This window comes from Calidris pugnax, unplaced genomic scaffold (genome assembly GCF_001431845.1).
Source record: "Calidris pugnax isolate Ruff unplaced genomic scaffold, ASM143184v1 scaffold474, whole genome shotgun sequence".
Lineage (NCBI taxonomy): Eukaryota > Metazoa > Chordata > Aves > Charadriiformes > Scolopacidae > Calidris > Calidris pugnax.
In genome coordinates, this window is record NW_015091223.1 from 279,082 (window position 1) to 298,393 (window position 19,312).

The 19,312-nt window shown below is 45.2% G+C and overlaps 1 protein-coding gene across 1 annotated transcript in view; it reads left to right on the forward strand.

Moving 5' to 3' along the window:
• LOXHD1 (lipoxygenase homology domains 1) overlaps positions 1 to 19,312 on the forward strand; it is a 140,804-nt gene that overhangs the window by 111,414 nt on the left and 10,078 nt on the right. Inside the window, exons 34-35 of the mRNA XM_014959844.1 lie at positions 2,367 to 2,552; positions 15,439 to 15,609. Of these exons, the coding sequence (XP_014815330.1) occupies positions 2,367 to 2,552; positions 15,439 to 15,609 (357 nt within the window). The remainder of the gene's footprint in view (positions 1 to 2,366; positions 2,553 to 15,438; positions 15,610 to 19,312) is intronic.

Consider the following 19,312-nt stretch of genomic DNA (forward strand, 5'->3'; position numbering starts at 1 on the left):
TGAGCGTTCACTCGGCGTGTGCAGGGACCCAAAGGCAGGGCTCTTTGGCTGAGGAAACCCGTTATTTTTGTCCCTATATTTTGATACGGCAATTTCCTGGCCGCATTAACAAAAAAAAAAAAAAAAAAAAAATCAGAGACTCAAATAGGTGAAGTGTACATTGATTCAGCAATTTCTGTTCTTTTCTTTCCCATCTCCTGCTAATTGCTCTTGAGAGAAATGTCACGGCATGAGGCCTCCATAAGCTTCTTCCTGCAGGGAAGGTTTTGCTAAGAAACAGTTGGTTCTGTGCTTTTTGAGACCTTGCATTAATTGGGAGCATGCTCCTTGTAAGGAAATGGACTTCAGTTTGCTTTGTTCCTCACCTCAGCAAGCTTTGGGGTCATAAAAGGTACTGCCAGATGAACTGCCTGAATCCCTGATGCTTTCTCTTCCTTCTTAAGTCCTTCTCAGGGAACTGCTGAAAATTAGCCCTAATTTAACATAGGCAATTTTTTCACGTGGACACCAAATGTTGCTTTGCTTTTTCTCTGTATGACTCTTTCTCCTCTTGTTATTTTTTTTCTTACAACATTTTTTTCAGTCCTTCTGTAAGAAAAGTTGTGATTTCTTTATAATTTCTATATTCAAATAATTATCCCAAAGAAGCAGTAGCTTTCTCAGAAAGTTTTCATTCCCCCCGGCTTTGTCTCTGCATTGTGTTGTGAATGGAGCTGTGGGAAATATTGTCCCTGTGGCCCAAAGTGGATTTATGATACTCTTGTGTAAGAAATGGCTTGGCAGGCGGTTAGAGTCTTCCAAGCTGGGCTATCTAACCGAGGGCAGCAGATGCTGAGTTTTTTTGTAAGACAGATTTAGGTTTGATGTGCTCATTTTCGTTTTCCAAAATTCAAGGGCTTTTGTTCTGACACAGCAATGAATGTCTGCCCACGTAGAATCAAAGGTCTTTCTATGAATCTGTATTTTTATTATGGTGTCAAACATAAAAAAAACAATAATTTGGGTCAAATTATAAGTAGTGCCAAGTAAAAATGTAACACTTTAAGCTAAAATGTTCATAAGGTGATGGTTTGGCCTTGAACTCTCCGAAAGTCAGGAAAATTGACAGCATGGTTGTTTTCTGTGGCAAAATATGGACAGTAATGGGCATATGAAATTCAGTATCAGGTAATAAAGAACATCTTAGAAATTATTCTTTTCCTAACGTATACAATAGAAGAGGTGGGAGTTGGTGGGGCAAGCAAGTGTATGAGAAAGTGGGACTTTTTCCATTGAACGCAGCATGGACAGTATTTTGAGAAACAGGAATATATAAAGAAGGGAGGAGAAAGTGGGCCAGAAGATGCTGTAGTGTTTTGGTGAATGATCTGCACTTTGCTTTCAAATCCCTGTGCCATAAAACACAGGGAGAGCAGTGTGAGGCAGACCCCAGCTGGAGTGCCCTGGGTGCTACAGGACAGCTTGGAGGAGGCTGTGGGACTGCAGAAGGAACCTATGGCATGGAAGAGGGACTGTGGCCTAGTGGGCAGCCCAGGACAATGTATACTATTACTTTATAGCTAGAAAAGTTAAAATATGTTCTTTAATGCTCTTTCATAAATTGCTGAATGTTGCTGGGTAAAGTCACTTTGCTTCCCAAGCCATCTTGGAAAAATGGGAGTCATGGCATGGGCACCCTCTGCAAAGGGAAGTGATGCCCAATGGTCCACAGAATCATAGAATTGTCCAGCTTGGAAGGGATCTTTAAGATTATCCAGTCCAACCATCAGCCTAACTGTGATTAAAAAAAAAAAAAAACAAAAAAACCCCCACAAACAAAAAAAGGCAAACAAACCAAAAAAACCCCAAAACCCATCACTGAAACACGTCACTAAGCTCTATGTCAACCCATCTTTTGAACACCTCCAGGGATGGTGCCTCAGCCACTTCCCTGGGCAGCCCATTCTGATGCTTAATAACCCTTTCAGTGTAAAAATTTTTCCTAATATCCAATCTGAACCTCCCTTGGTGCAACTTGAGGCCATTTCCTCTTGTCCTATCACCTGTGACTGGGGAGAAGAAAGTCATCACAAGCAGATACTGATATTGCCCATTAGTACTGCCGCCATCATGGTCATCATATCTTGAGCACAAAGGTGAAACGTTCCAGCTGTATTTGGGGTACGGGCTGGAAGGGTAGATTGTTAGCTACCATGGGGTGTCCTCCTTGCAGGATTCTGCAGGAACTCACAGAAATGCCTTGGCTGTGCCCAGAGAACCCTGAGTTTCACTGCAGCCTCTTCCAGTCTGTCTTTGCTGCCTCCATTTCCATGCAACTGGGGGCTGGGTGTCAACTGGTGATAATGTGCCTTGCTTTCTCCTTCCAGGAGCAGGCACTGATGCCAACGTGTCCTTGATCCTGTTTGGGGAGTACGGGGACAGCGGGACCCTGGCTCTGAAGGAGTCCAACAAGTCTAACAAGTTTGAGAGGAACCAGATGGACGAATTCAGCTTCTCGGACATGCTGAGCCTGGGAGATCTCTGCAAAGTGCGGATCTGGCATGACAACAAAGGTCAGGGTGGTGACCTGAGGGGGTGGGAGAGGCTGGGACGATGTTTTTACTTAAGGAAAGGTGGTCTTCTTCCCTGTCTAGACATAACCCCTTCACGCAGGAGACTGTTTTTCCCCCCAGGCTGGTGTAATATCTCCTCTAACGGGTCCCCAGCTTCAGCCTGAGCTTACAGCCACTGCTGCAGTGTGGATAATGACAGCTCCTCCAAAGCAAAGCCATCCCGCCTGTTATCCCAACACACTGACTGTATTTACATGGTACCTTCTTCCCGGGCCAGCGTGACGCTTTCCTAGCAATTTAATGCTGTCAGCCTGACACCCACACACAGGGTAATGCAGCCTGGCATAACACAGTGAGCTTCAGAAGACGGGAATAAAGATCCGTGTCTGTCTTTATTAAAGTCACCACATCAGCCCGGTGACTACGCGGTGCCCTGCCGGGAGAGATTGTGACAGGTTCCTGCTGCTGGACACCCTGACTGGTTTCACAGACAGCAGAGCAGCACTCAGTACCACCATCGTATAGTCATCTGTGTTGGTATTCAGGCCCCGAGCAGTGTCTTGTAACAAATGCATCACTCACACTGCTGCCATGACATCCCATCCCATCCCATCCCATCCCATCCCATCCCATCCCATCCCATCCCATCCCATCCCATCATCTTCATCTGAAAGAAAGGGTCTTGCATTAACGATGACTTGCTCGCTAATGGCAGGCCCTTGTTGCAGCCTGAAGGTGAAGCTTTGTGGCTCCCATAGGCCCACCAAGCGAGGTGGTTTGGGCAGTAGCCCCTGGTAAGGGAGGAACAGCAGCAGGACCACCCAGTGGTCACCTGGCTGTACTGAGGTGGTGGGTTTATGGCTGGGCTGGGGTTATGTGTCAGTATGGACACGTGCTGGCCATCATCATCTTGACTTCTCCCAGTTGAGGCAGATGGGGAAGGCTGTATCTCATGCAATATCCATAAAAGATGCTACCTCTGGATCAGACTCTCCCACTGGAAGCTTGCATCTTTATTTTTATTTAAACAAAAAAAAACTTCTTGTAGCCTCTGTCTGCTGTGAAATATGGGAAATACAACCATCCACCTGACATGATTGTTTATTCCCAGCCACTGCAAGCTTTGGACTCATATTTATCACTCCCAGGACACAGGGCTATTTAATTGATTAACCTCTGTAATATTATGTTATATAGCCGGTGTTGAATGCAGTAAGGGAGCTGTTTTTACCTGATTTTAGTTGCCAAAATGCTTATTCTTTGAATTTGCAACGTAGACGTAGAAATGGAAAGGGCTATCAAAATACCCACTGGAGTTGTAGCTCAGCAAACAGGCATCTGTGCAGTTGCAAGAGAGGTTTGGATGTCCTTCTGAGAGCAGCAAGAAATCAACATGGACTTGCAGATTTGTTTTCAGCTATATTACCAGCTAATACTTCTACAAAAAAGAAGGTTTTCCTCAAGAGGCATGGTGGTTCCCCGGTGACTGGTCGTGCTAACAGATGGAATCCACCCACCAGATCAGAGCTGATCCTTAGGGCTCAGGCTTGAGAACGGGCTGGGATGTAGGAAGATGACAACTGGCTCAAACCAAAGGTTGGTTGAGCCCAGCAGCTGTTTCCAACAGCAGCATCGTTGGGCACCCAAGGAAGAGGAGGAACTGAGCGTGTAGTTCCTCCCAAGTTCTCTGTGTCTTGCTACGCATAGCTCAGGGCATCACCTGAACCGGACATCATTTTTGTGTGTTAAGTAATTTTCAATGAATTCCCTCATTCAAGTGCTGGCCCAAACTCTCCAGGAAAGGTCTAGCACCCACGGCATCCCCTGGCATAGAATCCCATGGGTCTGCTCACTGCTGCGTGACAAGCAAACCCTGTTAATTTAGGATGTTTTGCTGCCTTTTCCTTCTTGCACAAGTGATATCGGTTCACCGTCTCTGTGCCACCAACGATGTTGTTGATACAGGTTGGGGAGTTACATGTTGCAGCTGAACTGCAGGCTCTTGGTTGGCGGCAAAAGGTAGTAACAGAGTTTAGCCTTAGGCTAAGCAATAAAAAGGCTCAATTAGTTTAAATTTGCCGTGGGCTAAGAGCACATAACCAGATAGCCACCACAAGTCAGCTGAAATAATAAACCTTGTGTCCAGAACCTGAAAAAAACCCACTTCATATTTATGAATATAAATACACATTGCAAACTCATATTCACTTTCCTTATTTCCCGAATATTACTACTTTCCATTTACAAATAATAGTTGCTAGGGCTTTTACCAGACCTAGCTGACTGCAGGGTTAAGCACTTGGAAAAACAACAAGCTCAGGTTTTGTTCAGCAAAAATGTACTTGTTTTTCCCCCCAGAAAGCAGGACAACTGTAGCTTAAATCATAACATATGTTGTCTTCATTGTTCTTGCATTAGTCATGTGAAAGGCACATCCTATCTCAAACTTCACACAATGCAGCATGACAGTTTGTTGGGTGGGTAGAGTATTTATTACTGCTGGGATCCCAGGCTACAGCTATGCTTTGCATATATGCCTGCCTTCCCTGTATAATTTATATAAATTGGCTGTGCCACTGGTTAGAAATTCCTGGCTCTATTTTTTGGAAAGGAGTAGTGGGGTCAGGGGTCGAGGGTCTTGTATGGTTTTTGTCAGATGCTTGGGGGATTTTGGGTATTAAATAAATATGTGCTTGTATTTACCATTACTTTGAGGCATCAGATGTTGATTGTTCTTTCCTTAGGTTTGGGGTTTTTTCTTTTTTTTTTGAACTAAATGGTTAGTGCCAATGATCTGTGGAGGACTCCATTTCACACTGGCCTACCCCATTGCTCCTCACTTGAATTCTTGGAACACAGTTGATGTTCTTTTCCTAATTTTCTTAATAATCAACCTCATTGATGGCATCAGCCTATTTTGACTTCCATTAGGTGTCTTTAGCACCTCTGGGGTAGTTAAGGGAACTACTAAACATCACAAGGCTTCTTTTTCTTTCAGACATCACCTGGTCCCAGCAAGAAATCAACCGACCCGCCCCCATTTCAGAATAAAGTGCATTTAAATGTCTTGCCCAAGGTGGCTACTTTGCTACAAAGTCCAGCTCAACATCCGTCCCCACCAGTGAAGTTTTGCTGCAGTGGCTTTGCTCCTAGTTCACATCCCACTTCTGTTTATCCTTTCGCTGGAGTTTGAGAGCAGTGGGGTGTTCAGAGTTGAAGAGGCAATAATTGCAATGGCAAAGGCTGTCAGAAGGTCTTTAAATTGCAAACACGGTGTTTGCTTCCTCTGGAAAATCATGTCAGTTTTATAGTCCCACTTTAATGTTTTTAAATGCCTTTTTCCCCACAAAAACTGCTGAGTGGCATCTCTGCATGAGGTATAAAGGAGGAATGAAGCCCCCATTTAATTTCTCTGACTTCAGTAAAATTGATTAGGGAGGAAGTTGGCGTTCATTTGAAAACAAGGCAGTTTAGAGACTTTGCAACTGCAATTTCAAGGAACTTGTTCATGATTTTTAGATGTTTAGAGCCCACTGGCAACAGCCTGGTAACAATGAATTGCAGTGAACAAAATTTAGTTTTAAGTTTTGATCCATGTCTTTTTATCTTGCCCCTGTTTACTTTGAAATACTGATGTTCGACCTAATATATTTAGGCTCCCTGAGCAAATTTAATCGTTTCCAGACTCCCCAAGTCCTGATCTGAGATAGGCACTATGTATTTTCTCATATCTCAGTTCATTTACTTCTACATCTATGCAAGATCAGTATCTGTAGGTCTGTAGAAATGCTGGCTTTCTAAATATAGGCCTCAATTTTTTCTCTGGTTTAAGGACTAAATCACCATTCTGGAAGAACGGCTTAAAGTTTCTCAGTATCTCAGTAATGGAATTATTTACCTAGAAAAAGGATTTTTTTTTCTTTTTTTTTTTTTTTTACCTTGCCTTTTTCTCCTTGCAACAAGGAGATACGGGAAATCTGGATTTAGCTCCCTCATCTGCCCAAGTAGATTTGAACCCCAGTGATAAGCAGTCTTTCTAAAGTCATTAATTTCAGATTCTTGATTATCTCTGTTGCCACCAGCCAAGGGGAGCCAGGAAGAGCCTAATTATGGATAAACCAGACTTCTCCGTGTTATTATAGGAGCAAAGACAGAAGTAAATAACAAGGTTATGCAGCTCAACTTCTTCTTTGCCTCAACAGGGCCCTTCTCTCAATTACACCAGCTGCTATGACATTGTCCAGTTGAGTTTTAAATAGGTTAACTCCTGCAGTGACCTCTTTTGGGTGGCTTTTCCAATGAAGAAAGTATCTTATTCCCCTTTCTTGATCTGGATTCAAGCGGAAAAAATTAGAATACCCTTGCTTTTCCTTTGTTTTCTCTTAAGGAGCTACCTTTTTAGGGAACAGTATCTTGGATCCGATCTTAAATGGCACAAGCCTTGAATTTGCAGCAAACAGCTTTTCCAGAGGTATGTTTCTGCAAGTCATGGGGGTGACTCCAGCTTTTTGGGAACTTGTAGGTTATAAATTATTTTAAAAAGCCTAAATATCTGTCTTTTCAGCCCTTTTTAAGGATTTGCTCAACTATCAGACTTCAGATGGGCCTTTCTAAGCCCTCTTCTCTGCACTGTTGCCTCATAAACTCTGTTGATCCATGGGGCAGATTTGTTGAGTAGTTTCTGCTTTAAATAAAAAGTGAGAGGAAGAGAAACAGATATGTATAACTTCCCAAGGAGAGGAGAGTCCATCTTCCCCCGTGTTTTGTTGGTGGCTCAGTACAGAGGAAGACAACATCAACTCCTGCATCTTTCTGGATGGACTGAAGTCCACACTTCAGATAAGACACAAATGGGCATGCAAGCTGCAGACCTGTGTAGCACACCAGCAGCTGTGCCATGGCTCCTTAGTCTTTCAGATTGCCAAAATCTGGCTTCAGCTCCTCAGGAGACCCCAGCACCAACCTGCAGAGCCCTCCTCACATGCCGTGCACTTTTCTCTACTCTTCAGTGGCAGGTTTTTTGCTTATGCCCAGCAGTCACAGAATCATAGAATACCTTGAGTTGGAAGGGACCCATAAGGATCATTGAGTCCAACTCCCTGCAACTCTCAGGACTACATAAAACTATACCATGGACTAAGAGCATTGTCCAGGCACTCTTTGAACTCTGACAGGCATGGTGCCATGACTGCTTCCTTGGGAAACCTGTTCCAGTGACTGACCACCCTCTCAGTGAAGAAGAACCTTTTCCTAATGTCCAGTCTGAACTTCCCCTAATGCAGCTTCGTTCCATTTCTTCATGTCCTATTGCTGGTCACCAGGGAGAGGAGATCAGGACCTTCCCCTTCGCTGTCCCCCATGAGGAAGTTGCAGACTGTGATGCGGGCACCTTCTTTTCTCTAAACTGAACAAACCAAGTCACCTCAATCTGAACAGTTGACTTACAACCTTTGTTGCAGGAGATAAGCATTGAAATTCTGAGTATTTTCACTTTATATAAAGCACTGAATACAGCATTAAAAGAGCCAACATGGTAACAGCTTGCTAGGATGAGCAAAAGAAGCCAACTATTGGTTTTGGAAAAGATATCCATAATTAGAATAGTAGAAGAGCTAGGAAGAACACTTACTCTGTCTTCACAGACTTATGATTTTAAACAAATTAGCATCCATGGTATCATCCTGCCTTACACGTCCTGCCACAAAGAAGAGCTACAGGCACTACAGCACAAGCAGAAGACACAGCAAAGATCTCACAGTCCAGAGCTGACATAAAATAGAAAAAACCAAAAGGTATAAGGAAACAAAACATCAGACTTGGAGAGAAGGTGAAAACTTCACTGTTGACCTTGTGCAGGCCACTCATTTCTTCCCAATGTCCTGTAACTGCAGAACACTTCACTAAAGAGTGGAAAGAGCCCAAGAGGCCAGATTTAGCTGTAGAATTATTGATTCTGTAAAAGCTTCTTTTTTCTACAAGGGTCCTTAGCTCCTCTTGCGGACAAATTACCCTGCACACTTGTTAAATGCTTTTGCATCGAGTGTGCCTCAATGAAACAAAAAACATGCTTCAATTGCAAGAATATCATCTGAGAAACTGTTATATCTTCCTTTCATTGTTGTATCTGAGCTGTTAAGTGTTTTTGCACAGGAGTGGTTTATCAGTAAGATGTGAGGGTTTTGGGGTGTTTTGTCTGAGAGTAATTTATGGGTCATTTTGACCCGAGTCAACTCCTGGACTTGAGCAAGTTGCACAGACAACAGCGGAGGGGGGAGAGGAGTCCTATTTTCTCAAACTGTCCCAAGAGTTAAGCTTTTCCTTTGTCAAAGGTTGCGAGAGGTTTTGTGTTGCCTGTCTGCTCCGATGAGAAATGTTGCAGTGTGAACTAACATGATCCTAAAGGAGAGATATACAAAACGGATCTATTTTTACTCTGCCACTGGCTTGCTGAATGACCTTGCGTAAATCACATCCCCGTGCCTCATTTTCAATTATGTAAATCAGGGATAAAAATTATTCACCTTCTTAAAGTGTTTTGAGATGTACTGATGCAAAGCTAGATGCTACAATTTTAACACCTCACAATTAGTGCTCCATTTCTAACGTTATCTAAGCTGCTATCAAAACCCCCACCACTTTCTGGGTGATGTCTCCTGTGGTGGGGTTTAGGGATGGATGATCATCTAACCAGGCAGGGGATAAATAGTATCAGAAGACACAAGGCCGATGAACTGTCGTTGCAATGGTCATTACTTTACGTTTCAGAAAAAGTGGAAAGAAAAGGAAATACAATTAGGGTGTTGAGCAGCACTGGATGACGGTTGTGAATGGATGGGCAGGAGCAATTCTTCACTGGCCCCTCAGCAATCAGTGTCCCAAGTGGGATTTTTCTTTTACTCCAAGGGAAACATAAGCACCAGTAAGGACAACTTTTATCCTTGATTGGGCATCAAAAAAGCATGGCCAGCATGCCAGGGAAGGTGATTCTGCCCCTCTAATCTGCTCTGGGGAGACCCTACCTGGAGTACTGTGTCTCCAGTCTACAGCTCTGGAGTCCTCAATGCAAGAAGGACATGGACCTGTTGGAACAGGTCCAGAGGAGGCCATGAAGATGCTCAGAGGCTGGAGCCCCTCTGCTGTGAGGACAGGCTGAGAGAGTTGGGGTTGTTCAGCCTGGAGAAGAGAAGGCTCCGGGGAGACCTTATAATGGCCTTCCAGTACCTGAAGGGGGCCTACAGGAGAGATGAGGAGGGACTCTTGATCAAGGACCATAGGGATAGGATGAGGGGGAAGGGTTTTAAACTGAAAAGGGGGAGATTTAGATGAGATCTCAGGAAGAAATTATCTGCTGTGAGGGTGGTGAGACCCTGGGTCAAGTTGCCCAGAGAAGCTGTGGCTGCCCCATCCCTGGAGGGGTTCAAGGCCAGGTTGGAGGGGGCTTTGAGCAACCTGGTCTGGTGGGAGGTGTCCCTGCCCAGGGCAGGGGGGAAGACTGCATGATCTTTAAGGTCCCTTCCAACCCAAACTATTTTATGATTCTATAAGATCTGCTACAGACAGACAAGGAAGAGAAAGGAAAATCAATTGGTATGGTTGCAAAGAGTGGAGACAGTTTAGACTTCCATGGCCATGTGTGCATCCAAGCCCGGATGTGGTTCTTCAGCAGGGATTTGATCCCACCAGCTCTTGCTTTGCAAGGAATAGTTAATACTCACTAAAGCAAGGTACCAGGGACCAGGTACCTGGTGAGTGAGTGGTGAAACCACCAGACTCAGTTAACTCTCACTCTTTTCTTTCCATCCTCCCACATTTCTGCATGTGTCAGAACACCTTAATATTTTAGGGGTGAATATAGGCTGGGGCAAGCTGTCTCTGTTCCAAAGAGGGGCTAAGGGAACTTCTGATGCTGCAGATTTTGGGGTTTTAGTTATATGAAGCAGTAACTTCATTATCTGTGTTATATCTACTACTTCTAAAGTCGGACTCCGTTGCGCTAACCACTGCAGAAATGCTCGACAAGGAGCTTACGCTCCAACCTGTCTGTGCAGCATCAGGAAAGCACAGGATTTTAGCATCACCTGGGAAAAAGGCAAAATGATCCTGTGCAGACCTTGCAGATGGACACAGAGGGTCCGTGCCCAGCATCGCCTGGTTGTCACCTTTTTGGAAAGGAGGATAAATGGGACAAATAACTGCTCTTTTGGATAAGGACGCTTGGGGAAGAGAATACATTTCCCTACATGACACTAAATTATACAACTGCCAGAGTCGAGCAGGCAAAGTGAGTCTGTTTTTCCCAAAGCTCTTCTCCTCCTCTAATTACATTTGAAATGTTTTGCACGCTGTTGAAAATGTCACTTCCAGCTGCGGACCATTAAGGAGCCTACATGGCACAGCCACGGGTTTCATTAGGGCAGGTTAGCTGCTGGGGATTTCGATGGCAGCAAACCGGGCCTGGAGTGAGGGGGCTTTTGTTACAAACACTGAACACTTGTTAGGGTGACAGGGGATCTTCCACAAAGGCACAGTGGTGGCCAAACCTTTTTAAAGACCGAGACCTGCATAATCAGGCAGGGACTGCTCAGGTACGTGCTATTTCTTCCCTTTTGCCCCAAAGCAGTAATGGAGACAAATGTAGTGGTCCTGGTTTGTACTGGGGTCACTGCAGAAAAACCCACGGTGCCCTCCAAGGCATCTGTGCAGCAGATTTGTGCCTAAACCCTTGTTGTCCTGGTGCTGTTAGTCAAGGTGCCGAAGGGATACTAACAGGTCTGGCTCTTCTGCAAGCACTGAAAGTGATGGAGCAACTGTGGCTTTCACAGTGGATCAGGAGCCACCACCCAACAGGATCCAGGGAAAGGGTTGAGAAGCCATCACTTCAGAGATCCCCCAGCATGGCCAGGTTGTGAGAGCAGTAGACAGGACCTAGGAAAGCCCTTCCACCCTGCTACGTTCACACCACTGTTTTGGTTCCTCTTTCTTCACTGATGCCCACTCCATAAACCAGGTTTATGGTTAGGTGAGGATTTGATGCCTCTGGGGTTGCATCTGTACGGGATGTAGTTTCCTTTGCAGTTGTTTCTTAGGTGCTGTAATGTCTCAGAGCCCGTTGCTCTGCAAAAGCTGCAGAGGAACAGAAGATGGAAACAGATTAATATCCTGAAACCAGGATTGCATGACCTGAAAAGGGATTCCACAAACACAACTTCTTCTTTCTCCTCCCACTGATGTGCCCCCTGGCACGCAGAGCCAGCTCAGTGAAGGGAAAGTCTCACGTTTAGACTCTGTGCATAACTGGACTTTGCATTTTTTTCTAGACCAATAGAAAAAGAAATTAAATATGTCTATTCCCCGTCTGAAACAAGAGAAAACCAGTACTTCATCTTTCTTCAGCCCCTAACCAATCCTTTCATTTCCCTATCAGCTTTTAAGTAGAGTTTAATGCTGTGGCGGTGATTGCTTTGATGTGACACCCCTCCTGGCACCGGGGGACATGGACAGGGCAGGAAGATGTGGTCCTCTGCACATAACCAGCACGGCATCCACCTGGGGTGAATCGGTTATCCCAAGAAATGAAAAGCAGTATAGGATACTTCTACAACTTCCAGGTCTCCCAGTGAGAGGGAAGAGAAATATTTTTTCCCTAAAGGAGACAGGAGGATATATTGAGGCAGTAACACTGCTTTTTCTAAGAATGACCAACCAGTTTCCTGACTCGAGGTGCCCTTGTGTTGTAAAGGGACACCCTGCTGGTATTTGCTTTTCAGTGTTGAGCTCCTGATAGAGCCCAGAACCTGCTCTTTTAATAGCCCAGAGCTGAAAAATGCACCTTTTGGAGGGAACACCAGAAAAAAAAAAAACCAACTGCAATTTGTGCTTGCTTTGCCCTCAACTCCAACATGTGCTGGAAAGTCAGCTGTGTCCCATCTCTCCCTGTGATAAAAAAGCAGGTTTTTTGCTGCAGCTTTCCTGGTGAGCAGCTGCTGGGACCAGGCCAGAGAAGAGGGAGGAGAGAATGTGCATCTCAGTCAGTCTCTCTTCTCATACCACTGCTTAGCTCTGATCCTGTCCCAGTCATGCTGTTCACTGCTGGAAACAGGACTAAGATCACCAATTTATTCTCTCCTGGTCTGCAGTCATTGATCTCTCCCGCTGGAGAAGGGTGGGATGTTTTCTTTCTTTCATCCTGTACTATTTTAACTAAAGTTTTGATGGAAGCAGAGCAGCCTCCTGAATATGCTGCAGAGATGTTCATTGAACTTAAATGGAAATGAGCCTGCCAAAAAGATTAACGGCTGACACTGCCAACATGGTTAGAATAAATTTCCAGACAGCACCAAAGAGCAAGTTGCTCCAGTGAAAGAGTGGTGGGAGCCCAGGGGAACCTGGTAAGTTCTGCCCAGGAGGCAGTAAACTGGTGAGGATCTGTGAGGGTATCACACGCCAGCTCACCCCCAAAACCCATTCAATACCCTTCTTCTGCTGCTGGAGCCTGGAGGAGGTCTTTCATGTTTGGATGGTGCAAGGGCTACAAAGATGATGAGGGGACTAGAACATCTCTCTTATGAGGAAAAGCTGGGGGGTTGGGTTTATTTAGTCTGGAGAAGACTGAGGGAGGATCTGATCAAGGCCTATAAATACTTAAAGGTGTTGTCAGGATGTCAGGAGGATGGGGCCAGCCTTTTTTCAATGGTGCCCAGTGACAGGACAAGAGATAATGGGTACAAACTTGAACACAGGAAGTTCCATCTAAACATGAGGAGGAGCTTCCTTCCTGTGAGGGTGGCAGAGCCCTGGAAGAGGCTGCCCAGGAAGGTGGTGGAGCTTCTGACTCTGGAGACATTAAAAACTTGCCTGGACACATTCCTGTGCAACCTGCTCTGGGTGACCCTGCTCTGGTAGGGGGTTGGACTAGATGATCTCCAGAGGTCCCTTACAACCCCCTATTATTCTGTGATCCTGTGATCCAACTCCTTTGTCTGGGTCCTGCACCCATGGTATTTGCACAGGTCGTATCATTGGCACATGGTACTGTCCTCCCGGTTCAAGAGAGACATGAATGTACTGCAGAAGGGCCACAAAGATGATTAAGGAGTTGGAGCATCTGCTATATGAAGAGTGGCTGAGAGAGCTAAGACTGTTCAACTTGGAGAAGAAAAAGATCAGGGGGATTTTCTTGATGTGTACAGGTATCTGATGAGGAGAATAAAGAAGATGAACTCTTCTCAGCAATGTCCAGCGACAGGACAAGAGGCAACAAGCACAAATTGAAACAGAGGAAATTCTATCTAAACATAAGAAAAAATCTTTTTTTCTCTGCAGAGGTATTCAAACACCTGCAGAGGTTTCCCAGAGAGGTTCTAGAGTCTGCATCCTTGGAGTTAATCAAAACCTGACTGGACACAGCCCTGAGCCATGTGTCCCCTGCTTTATTTGACCTTGTTCTAAGCAGGAGATTGGACTAGAGGGTGTCCAGAGGTGTCTTACAGGCACAATGATTTTGCAGTTCTGTGCCCTGTAAATTGCAATTTAAGGTGCAAGTGGTGTCTTTGGTTGAGGTGATTTCCTGAAGAAGGTTCAGGAAGCCAAAGTACAAAACAGAAATGGCTATGAGGCTGGTAGAGAACTGCCAACACATGATGTGAAGGCATCACAGTCCACAGAAGCAGGGTGACATGTTGACGTAACTTTAAAAGATGTCATTATTTTTTTTTCAGGGCTAAAGAAGGTTAATATTTGCAAACTATGGAAGTAGGCACATGGCAGTGAGCTCTTGGAAACATAAGAGCTGTTTAGTGTCTCTGAGATGTAAGTAGTAAGTCAGTGGAGATCTCTCATGATGAACATAACCTTTCTCTGTCTGACTAATAACAGGATTTGTAAGTAGAACTGTCAGAACCTTCTGTCCACTCAAGCTGAACAAGGGCTTCTTCTATTTCAACAAAGAAGTGAAGAAAATGTTCCAAATGCCCTTTTTTTCATTTTCCAGTTGTTTTTCCACTGCAGAAATTAAATAAATAAAAATAATTTAAAAAAAAAAGGAAGTAGAAAACTAAAAGGAAGCTATGAAGCTATGACTCCTCAGAAGGCCCAGAGGCATGTTAGCTGATTTGGTGGCCTCCGCCAGAGCATCCATCCTTTAGTCTGTCTTGTGTTCATGTCCAGTTACAACCGTGGTTACTCGGCAAGATCAGGATGACATGGGTAATTTCCTTGCTGGCAGGGTCAAAGGAACAAGTTGCAATCTACCTTATGACCTTCAAATCCAAACATGAAGGGTTTGGGGGCCATAGAGAAAGGCACTACACCCTACAGATTGTGGTCAAGTAGCACTCCTGAGATTGGGAGGTACCCCCACAAACCATGCACACGCTGCTGTGTCTTTTTTAATAACCAGGGATTGTTTAATAGCAAGGGTTTGTTGTCCCTAAGACACAGTTGTGCCTCTCCCCAGGACAGTTCCAGTGTTGGTGTGCTGGGAAGGACACTCCAGCCCCGGCTCTCTCTGCTCACTGCTGCTGCTACTGGTATTGCAGAAGCCCCATCTTGTGCGAAGTGTTGGGCAAGGACAAGAGATGGCCTCTTGCCCAGAGAGCTTGAAATCTGGCTTATCTTGGACTGTCCTCCAACATCCTTACATCTGGTAAAAAGCCAGAGCGTCCTTCAAAAGCATGGCCTGACTCTAGAAAAGGGGTCAGATTATGGTCTTGAGCAGGTCATCATTGATTTTGGTATCAGAACAACGTCATGTTCACCGGTGACATTATCTGAAGAAAATATAGATCATTTCTAGTACCAGTAAGGTACTCCCGAAGAGAGGTACCTCACCTTCATATCCAAGCTATGTGAAAATATCAAAATCTTTTTTGCTTTGTTGTTTTGCTAGGAATTGCACCGGGTTGGCACTTGGAATACATTGACGTTACAGACTCCGCCATGGACAAGACATTTCGCTTCCAGTGTGATCGCTGGCTGGCTAAAAGTGAAGACGATGGGCAGCTCATAAGGGAACTGGCTTGTGCCAATAATGACATCCTGGAACTGAAGGAAAGGACCTGTAAGTTTAGAGCTGACTTGTGGCATTTGCTGAGGGACCTCAGAGGCCACAGGGCCACATCTCCTACACACTGCTCCACTAAGGGTTCCTGTGTAATATTTGTTGTAATATAATGCTTGTATTTGCAGGCTTTAAGGGTTAAATTACTTAAGGCACTCTTCAGTTCAAAAGTGCAATGCTGTGATAAGAAAGCAACAAATCAGGATTTATGAGGAAGAAAAAGATCTCATTCTGGGTAGAAACTTAAGAGGGGCCCATCTGCAGTGGTTCAACCCACCAGTAAGCCATAAGGACACATGGTTATGGTCTCATTAGAAATAATGGGCTTGAGTCTTTGAGGTGGAAAATAAGTTCAATCCTTAAAGCTTTGTAAGTAACATTGCTCCAGCTTCCTCCTTAACACGTTCTGGGCTACTAGCTCCAGTATCCCAGCTGAACATGATGGCTGAGCTTAACACCCCACAGCCCCAGGTCTGCTCGGGGTAATTCCACTGAGTCCAAGGTAATTACACTGGCGTCTAACGCCATGAGCAAGGGGTTTTTAACTGCACTGATGATATGCAAAGCATGCCTCAAGAGCTCCTGCATCGCAGTGCTCTTCTTCAAGAGAGTCCTGGAGAGTAAATAACCACGTTATTTCAGTCTGATTTCACTCTGCCCCTGCAAAAAAAAAAAAAAAAAAAAAAAAAAAAACAGCTTTGTGGTGGATCGTTTTGACCCGAGTCAACTCCTGGACTTGAGCAAGTTGCACAGACAACAGCGGAGGGGGGAGAGGAGTCCTATTTTCTCAAACTGTCCCAAGAGTTAAGCTTTTCCTTTGTCAAAGGTTGCGAGAGGTTTTGTGTTGCCTGTCTGCTCCGATGAGAAATGTTGCAGTGTGAACTAACATGATCCTAAAGGAGAGATATACAAAACGGATCTATTTTTACTCTGCCACTGGCTTGCTGAATGACCTTGCGTAAATCACATCCCCGTGCCTCATTTTCAATTATGTAAATCAGGGATAAAAATTATTCACCTTCTTAAAGTGTTTTGAGATGTACTGATGCAAAGCTAGATGCTACAATTTTAACACCTCACAATTAGTGCTCCATTTCTAACGTTATCTAAGCTGCTATCAAAACCCCCACCACTTTCTGGGTGATGTCTCCTGTGGTGGGGTTTAGGGATGGATGATCATCTAACCAGGCAGGGGATAAATAGTATCAGAAGACACAAGGCCGATGAACTGTCGTTGCAATGGTCATTACTTTACATTTCAGAAAAAGTGGAAAGAAAAAGAAATGCAATTAGGGTGCTGAGCAGCACTGGATGACGGTTGTGAATGGATGGGAAGGAGCAATTCTTCACTGGCCCCTCAGCAATCACTGTCCCAAGTGGGATTTTTCTTTTACTCCTAGGGAAACATAAGCACCAGTAAGGACAACTTTTATCCTTGATTGGGCATCAAAAAAGCATGGCCAGCATGCTGAGGAATGTGATTCTGCCCCTCTAATCTGCTCTGGGGCAACCCTACCTGGAGTACTGTGTCTCCAGTCTACAGCTCTGGAGTCCTCAATGAAAGAAGGACATGGTCCTGTTGGAACAGGTCCAGTGGAAGGCCACAAAAATGATCCGAGGGCTGGAGCACCTCTCCTATCAAGACAGGTTGAGAAAGTTGGGGTTGTTCAGCCTGGAGAAGAGAAGGCTCTGGGGAGAGCTTTTAATGGCCTTCCAGTACCTGAAGGGGGCTACAGGAGAGATGGGGAGGGACTTTTGATCAAGGACTATAGGGATAGGACAAGGCTTAATGGTTTTAAACTGAAATAGGGGAGATTTAGATGAGATCTCAGGAAGAAATTATCTGCTGTGAGGGTGGTGAGACCCTGGGTCAAGTTGCCCAGAGAAGCTGTGGCTGCCCCATCCCTGGAGGGGTTCAAGGCCAGGTTGGAGGGGGCTTTGAGCAACCTGGTCTGGTGGGAGGTGTCCCTGCCCAGGGCAGGGGGGAAGACTGCATGATCTTTAAGGTCCCTTCCAACCCAAACTATTTTATGATTCTATAAGATCTGCTACAGACAGACAAGGAAGAGAAAGGAAAATCAATTGGTATGGTTGCAAAGAGTGGAGACAGTTTAGACTTCCATGGCCATGTGTGCATCCAAGCCCGGATGTGGTTCTTCAGCAGGGATTTGATCCCACCAGCTCTTGCTTTGCAAGGAATAGTTAATACTCACTAAAGCAAGGTACCAGGGACCAGGTACCTGGTGAGTGAGTGGTGAAACCACCAGACTCAGTTAACTCTCACTCTTTTCTTTCCATCCTCCCACATTTCTGCATGTGTCAGAACACCTTAATATTTTAGGGGTGAATATAGGCTGGGGCAAGCTGTCTCTGTTCCAAAGAGGGGCTAAGGGAACTTCTGATGCTGCAGATTTTGGGGTTTTAGTTATATGAAGCAGTAACTTCATTATCTGTGTTATATCTACTACTTCTAAAGTCGGACTCCGTTGCGCTAACCACTGCAGAAATGCTCGACAAGGAGCTTACGCTCCAACCTGTCTGTGCAGCATCAGGAAAGCACAGGATTTTAGCATCACCTGGGAAAAAGGCAAAATGATCCTGTGCAGACCTTGCAGATGGACACAGAGGGTCCGTGCCCAGCATCGCCTGGTTGTCACCTTTTTGGAAAGGAGGATAAATGGGACAAATAACTGCTCTTTTGGATAAGGACGCTTGGGGAAGAGAATACATTTCCCTACATGACACTAAATTATACAACTGCCAGAGTCGAGCAGGCAAAGTGAGTCTGTTTTTCCCAAAGCTCTTCTCCTCCTCTAATTACATTTGAAATGTTTTGCACGCTGTTGAAAATGTCACTTCCAGCTGCGGACCATTAAGGAGCCTACATGGCACAGCCACGGGTTTCATTAGGGCAGGTTAGCTGCTGGGGATTTCGATGGCAGCAAACCGGGCCTGGAGTGAGGGGGCTTTTGTTACAAACACTGAACACTTGTTAGGGTGACAGGGGATCTTCCACAAAGGCACAGTGGTGGCCAAACCTTTTTAAAGACCGAGACCTGCATAATCAGGCAGGGACTGCTCAGGTACGTGCTATTTCTTCCCTTTTGCCCCAAAGCAGTAATGGAGACAAATGTAGTGGTCCTGGTTTGTACTGGGGTCACTGCAGAAAAACCCACGGTGCCCTCCAAGGCATCTGTGCAGCAGATTTGTGCCTAAACCCTTGTTGTCCTGGTGCTGTTAGTCAAGGTGCCGAAGGGATACTAACAGGTCTGGCTCTTCTGCAAGCACTGAAAGTGATGGAGCAACTGTGGCTTTCACAGTGGATCAGGAGCCACCACCCAACAGGATCCAGGGAAAGGGTTGAGAAGCCATCACTTCAGAGATCCCCCAGCATGGCCAGGTTGTGAGAGCAGTAGACAGGACCTAGGAAAGCCCTTCCACCCTGCTACGTTCACACCACTGTTTTGGTTCCTCTTTCTTCACTGATGCCCACTCCATAAACCAGGTTTATGGTTAGGTGAGGATTTGATGCCTCTGGGGTTGCATCTGTACGGGATGTAGTTTCCTTTGCAGTTGTTTCTTAGGTGCTGTAATGTCTCAGAGCCCGTTGCTCTGCAAAAGCTGCAGAGGAACAGAAGATGGAAACAGATTAATATCCTGAAACCAGGATTGCATGACCTGAAAAGGGATTCCACAAACACAA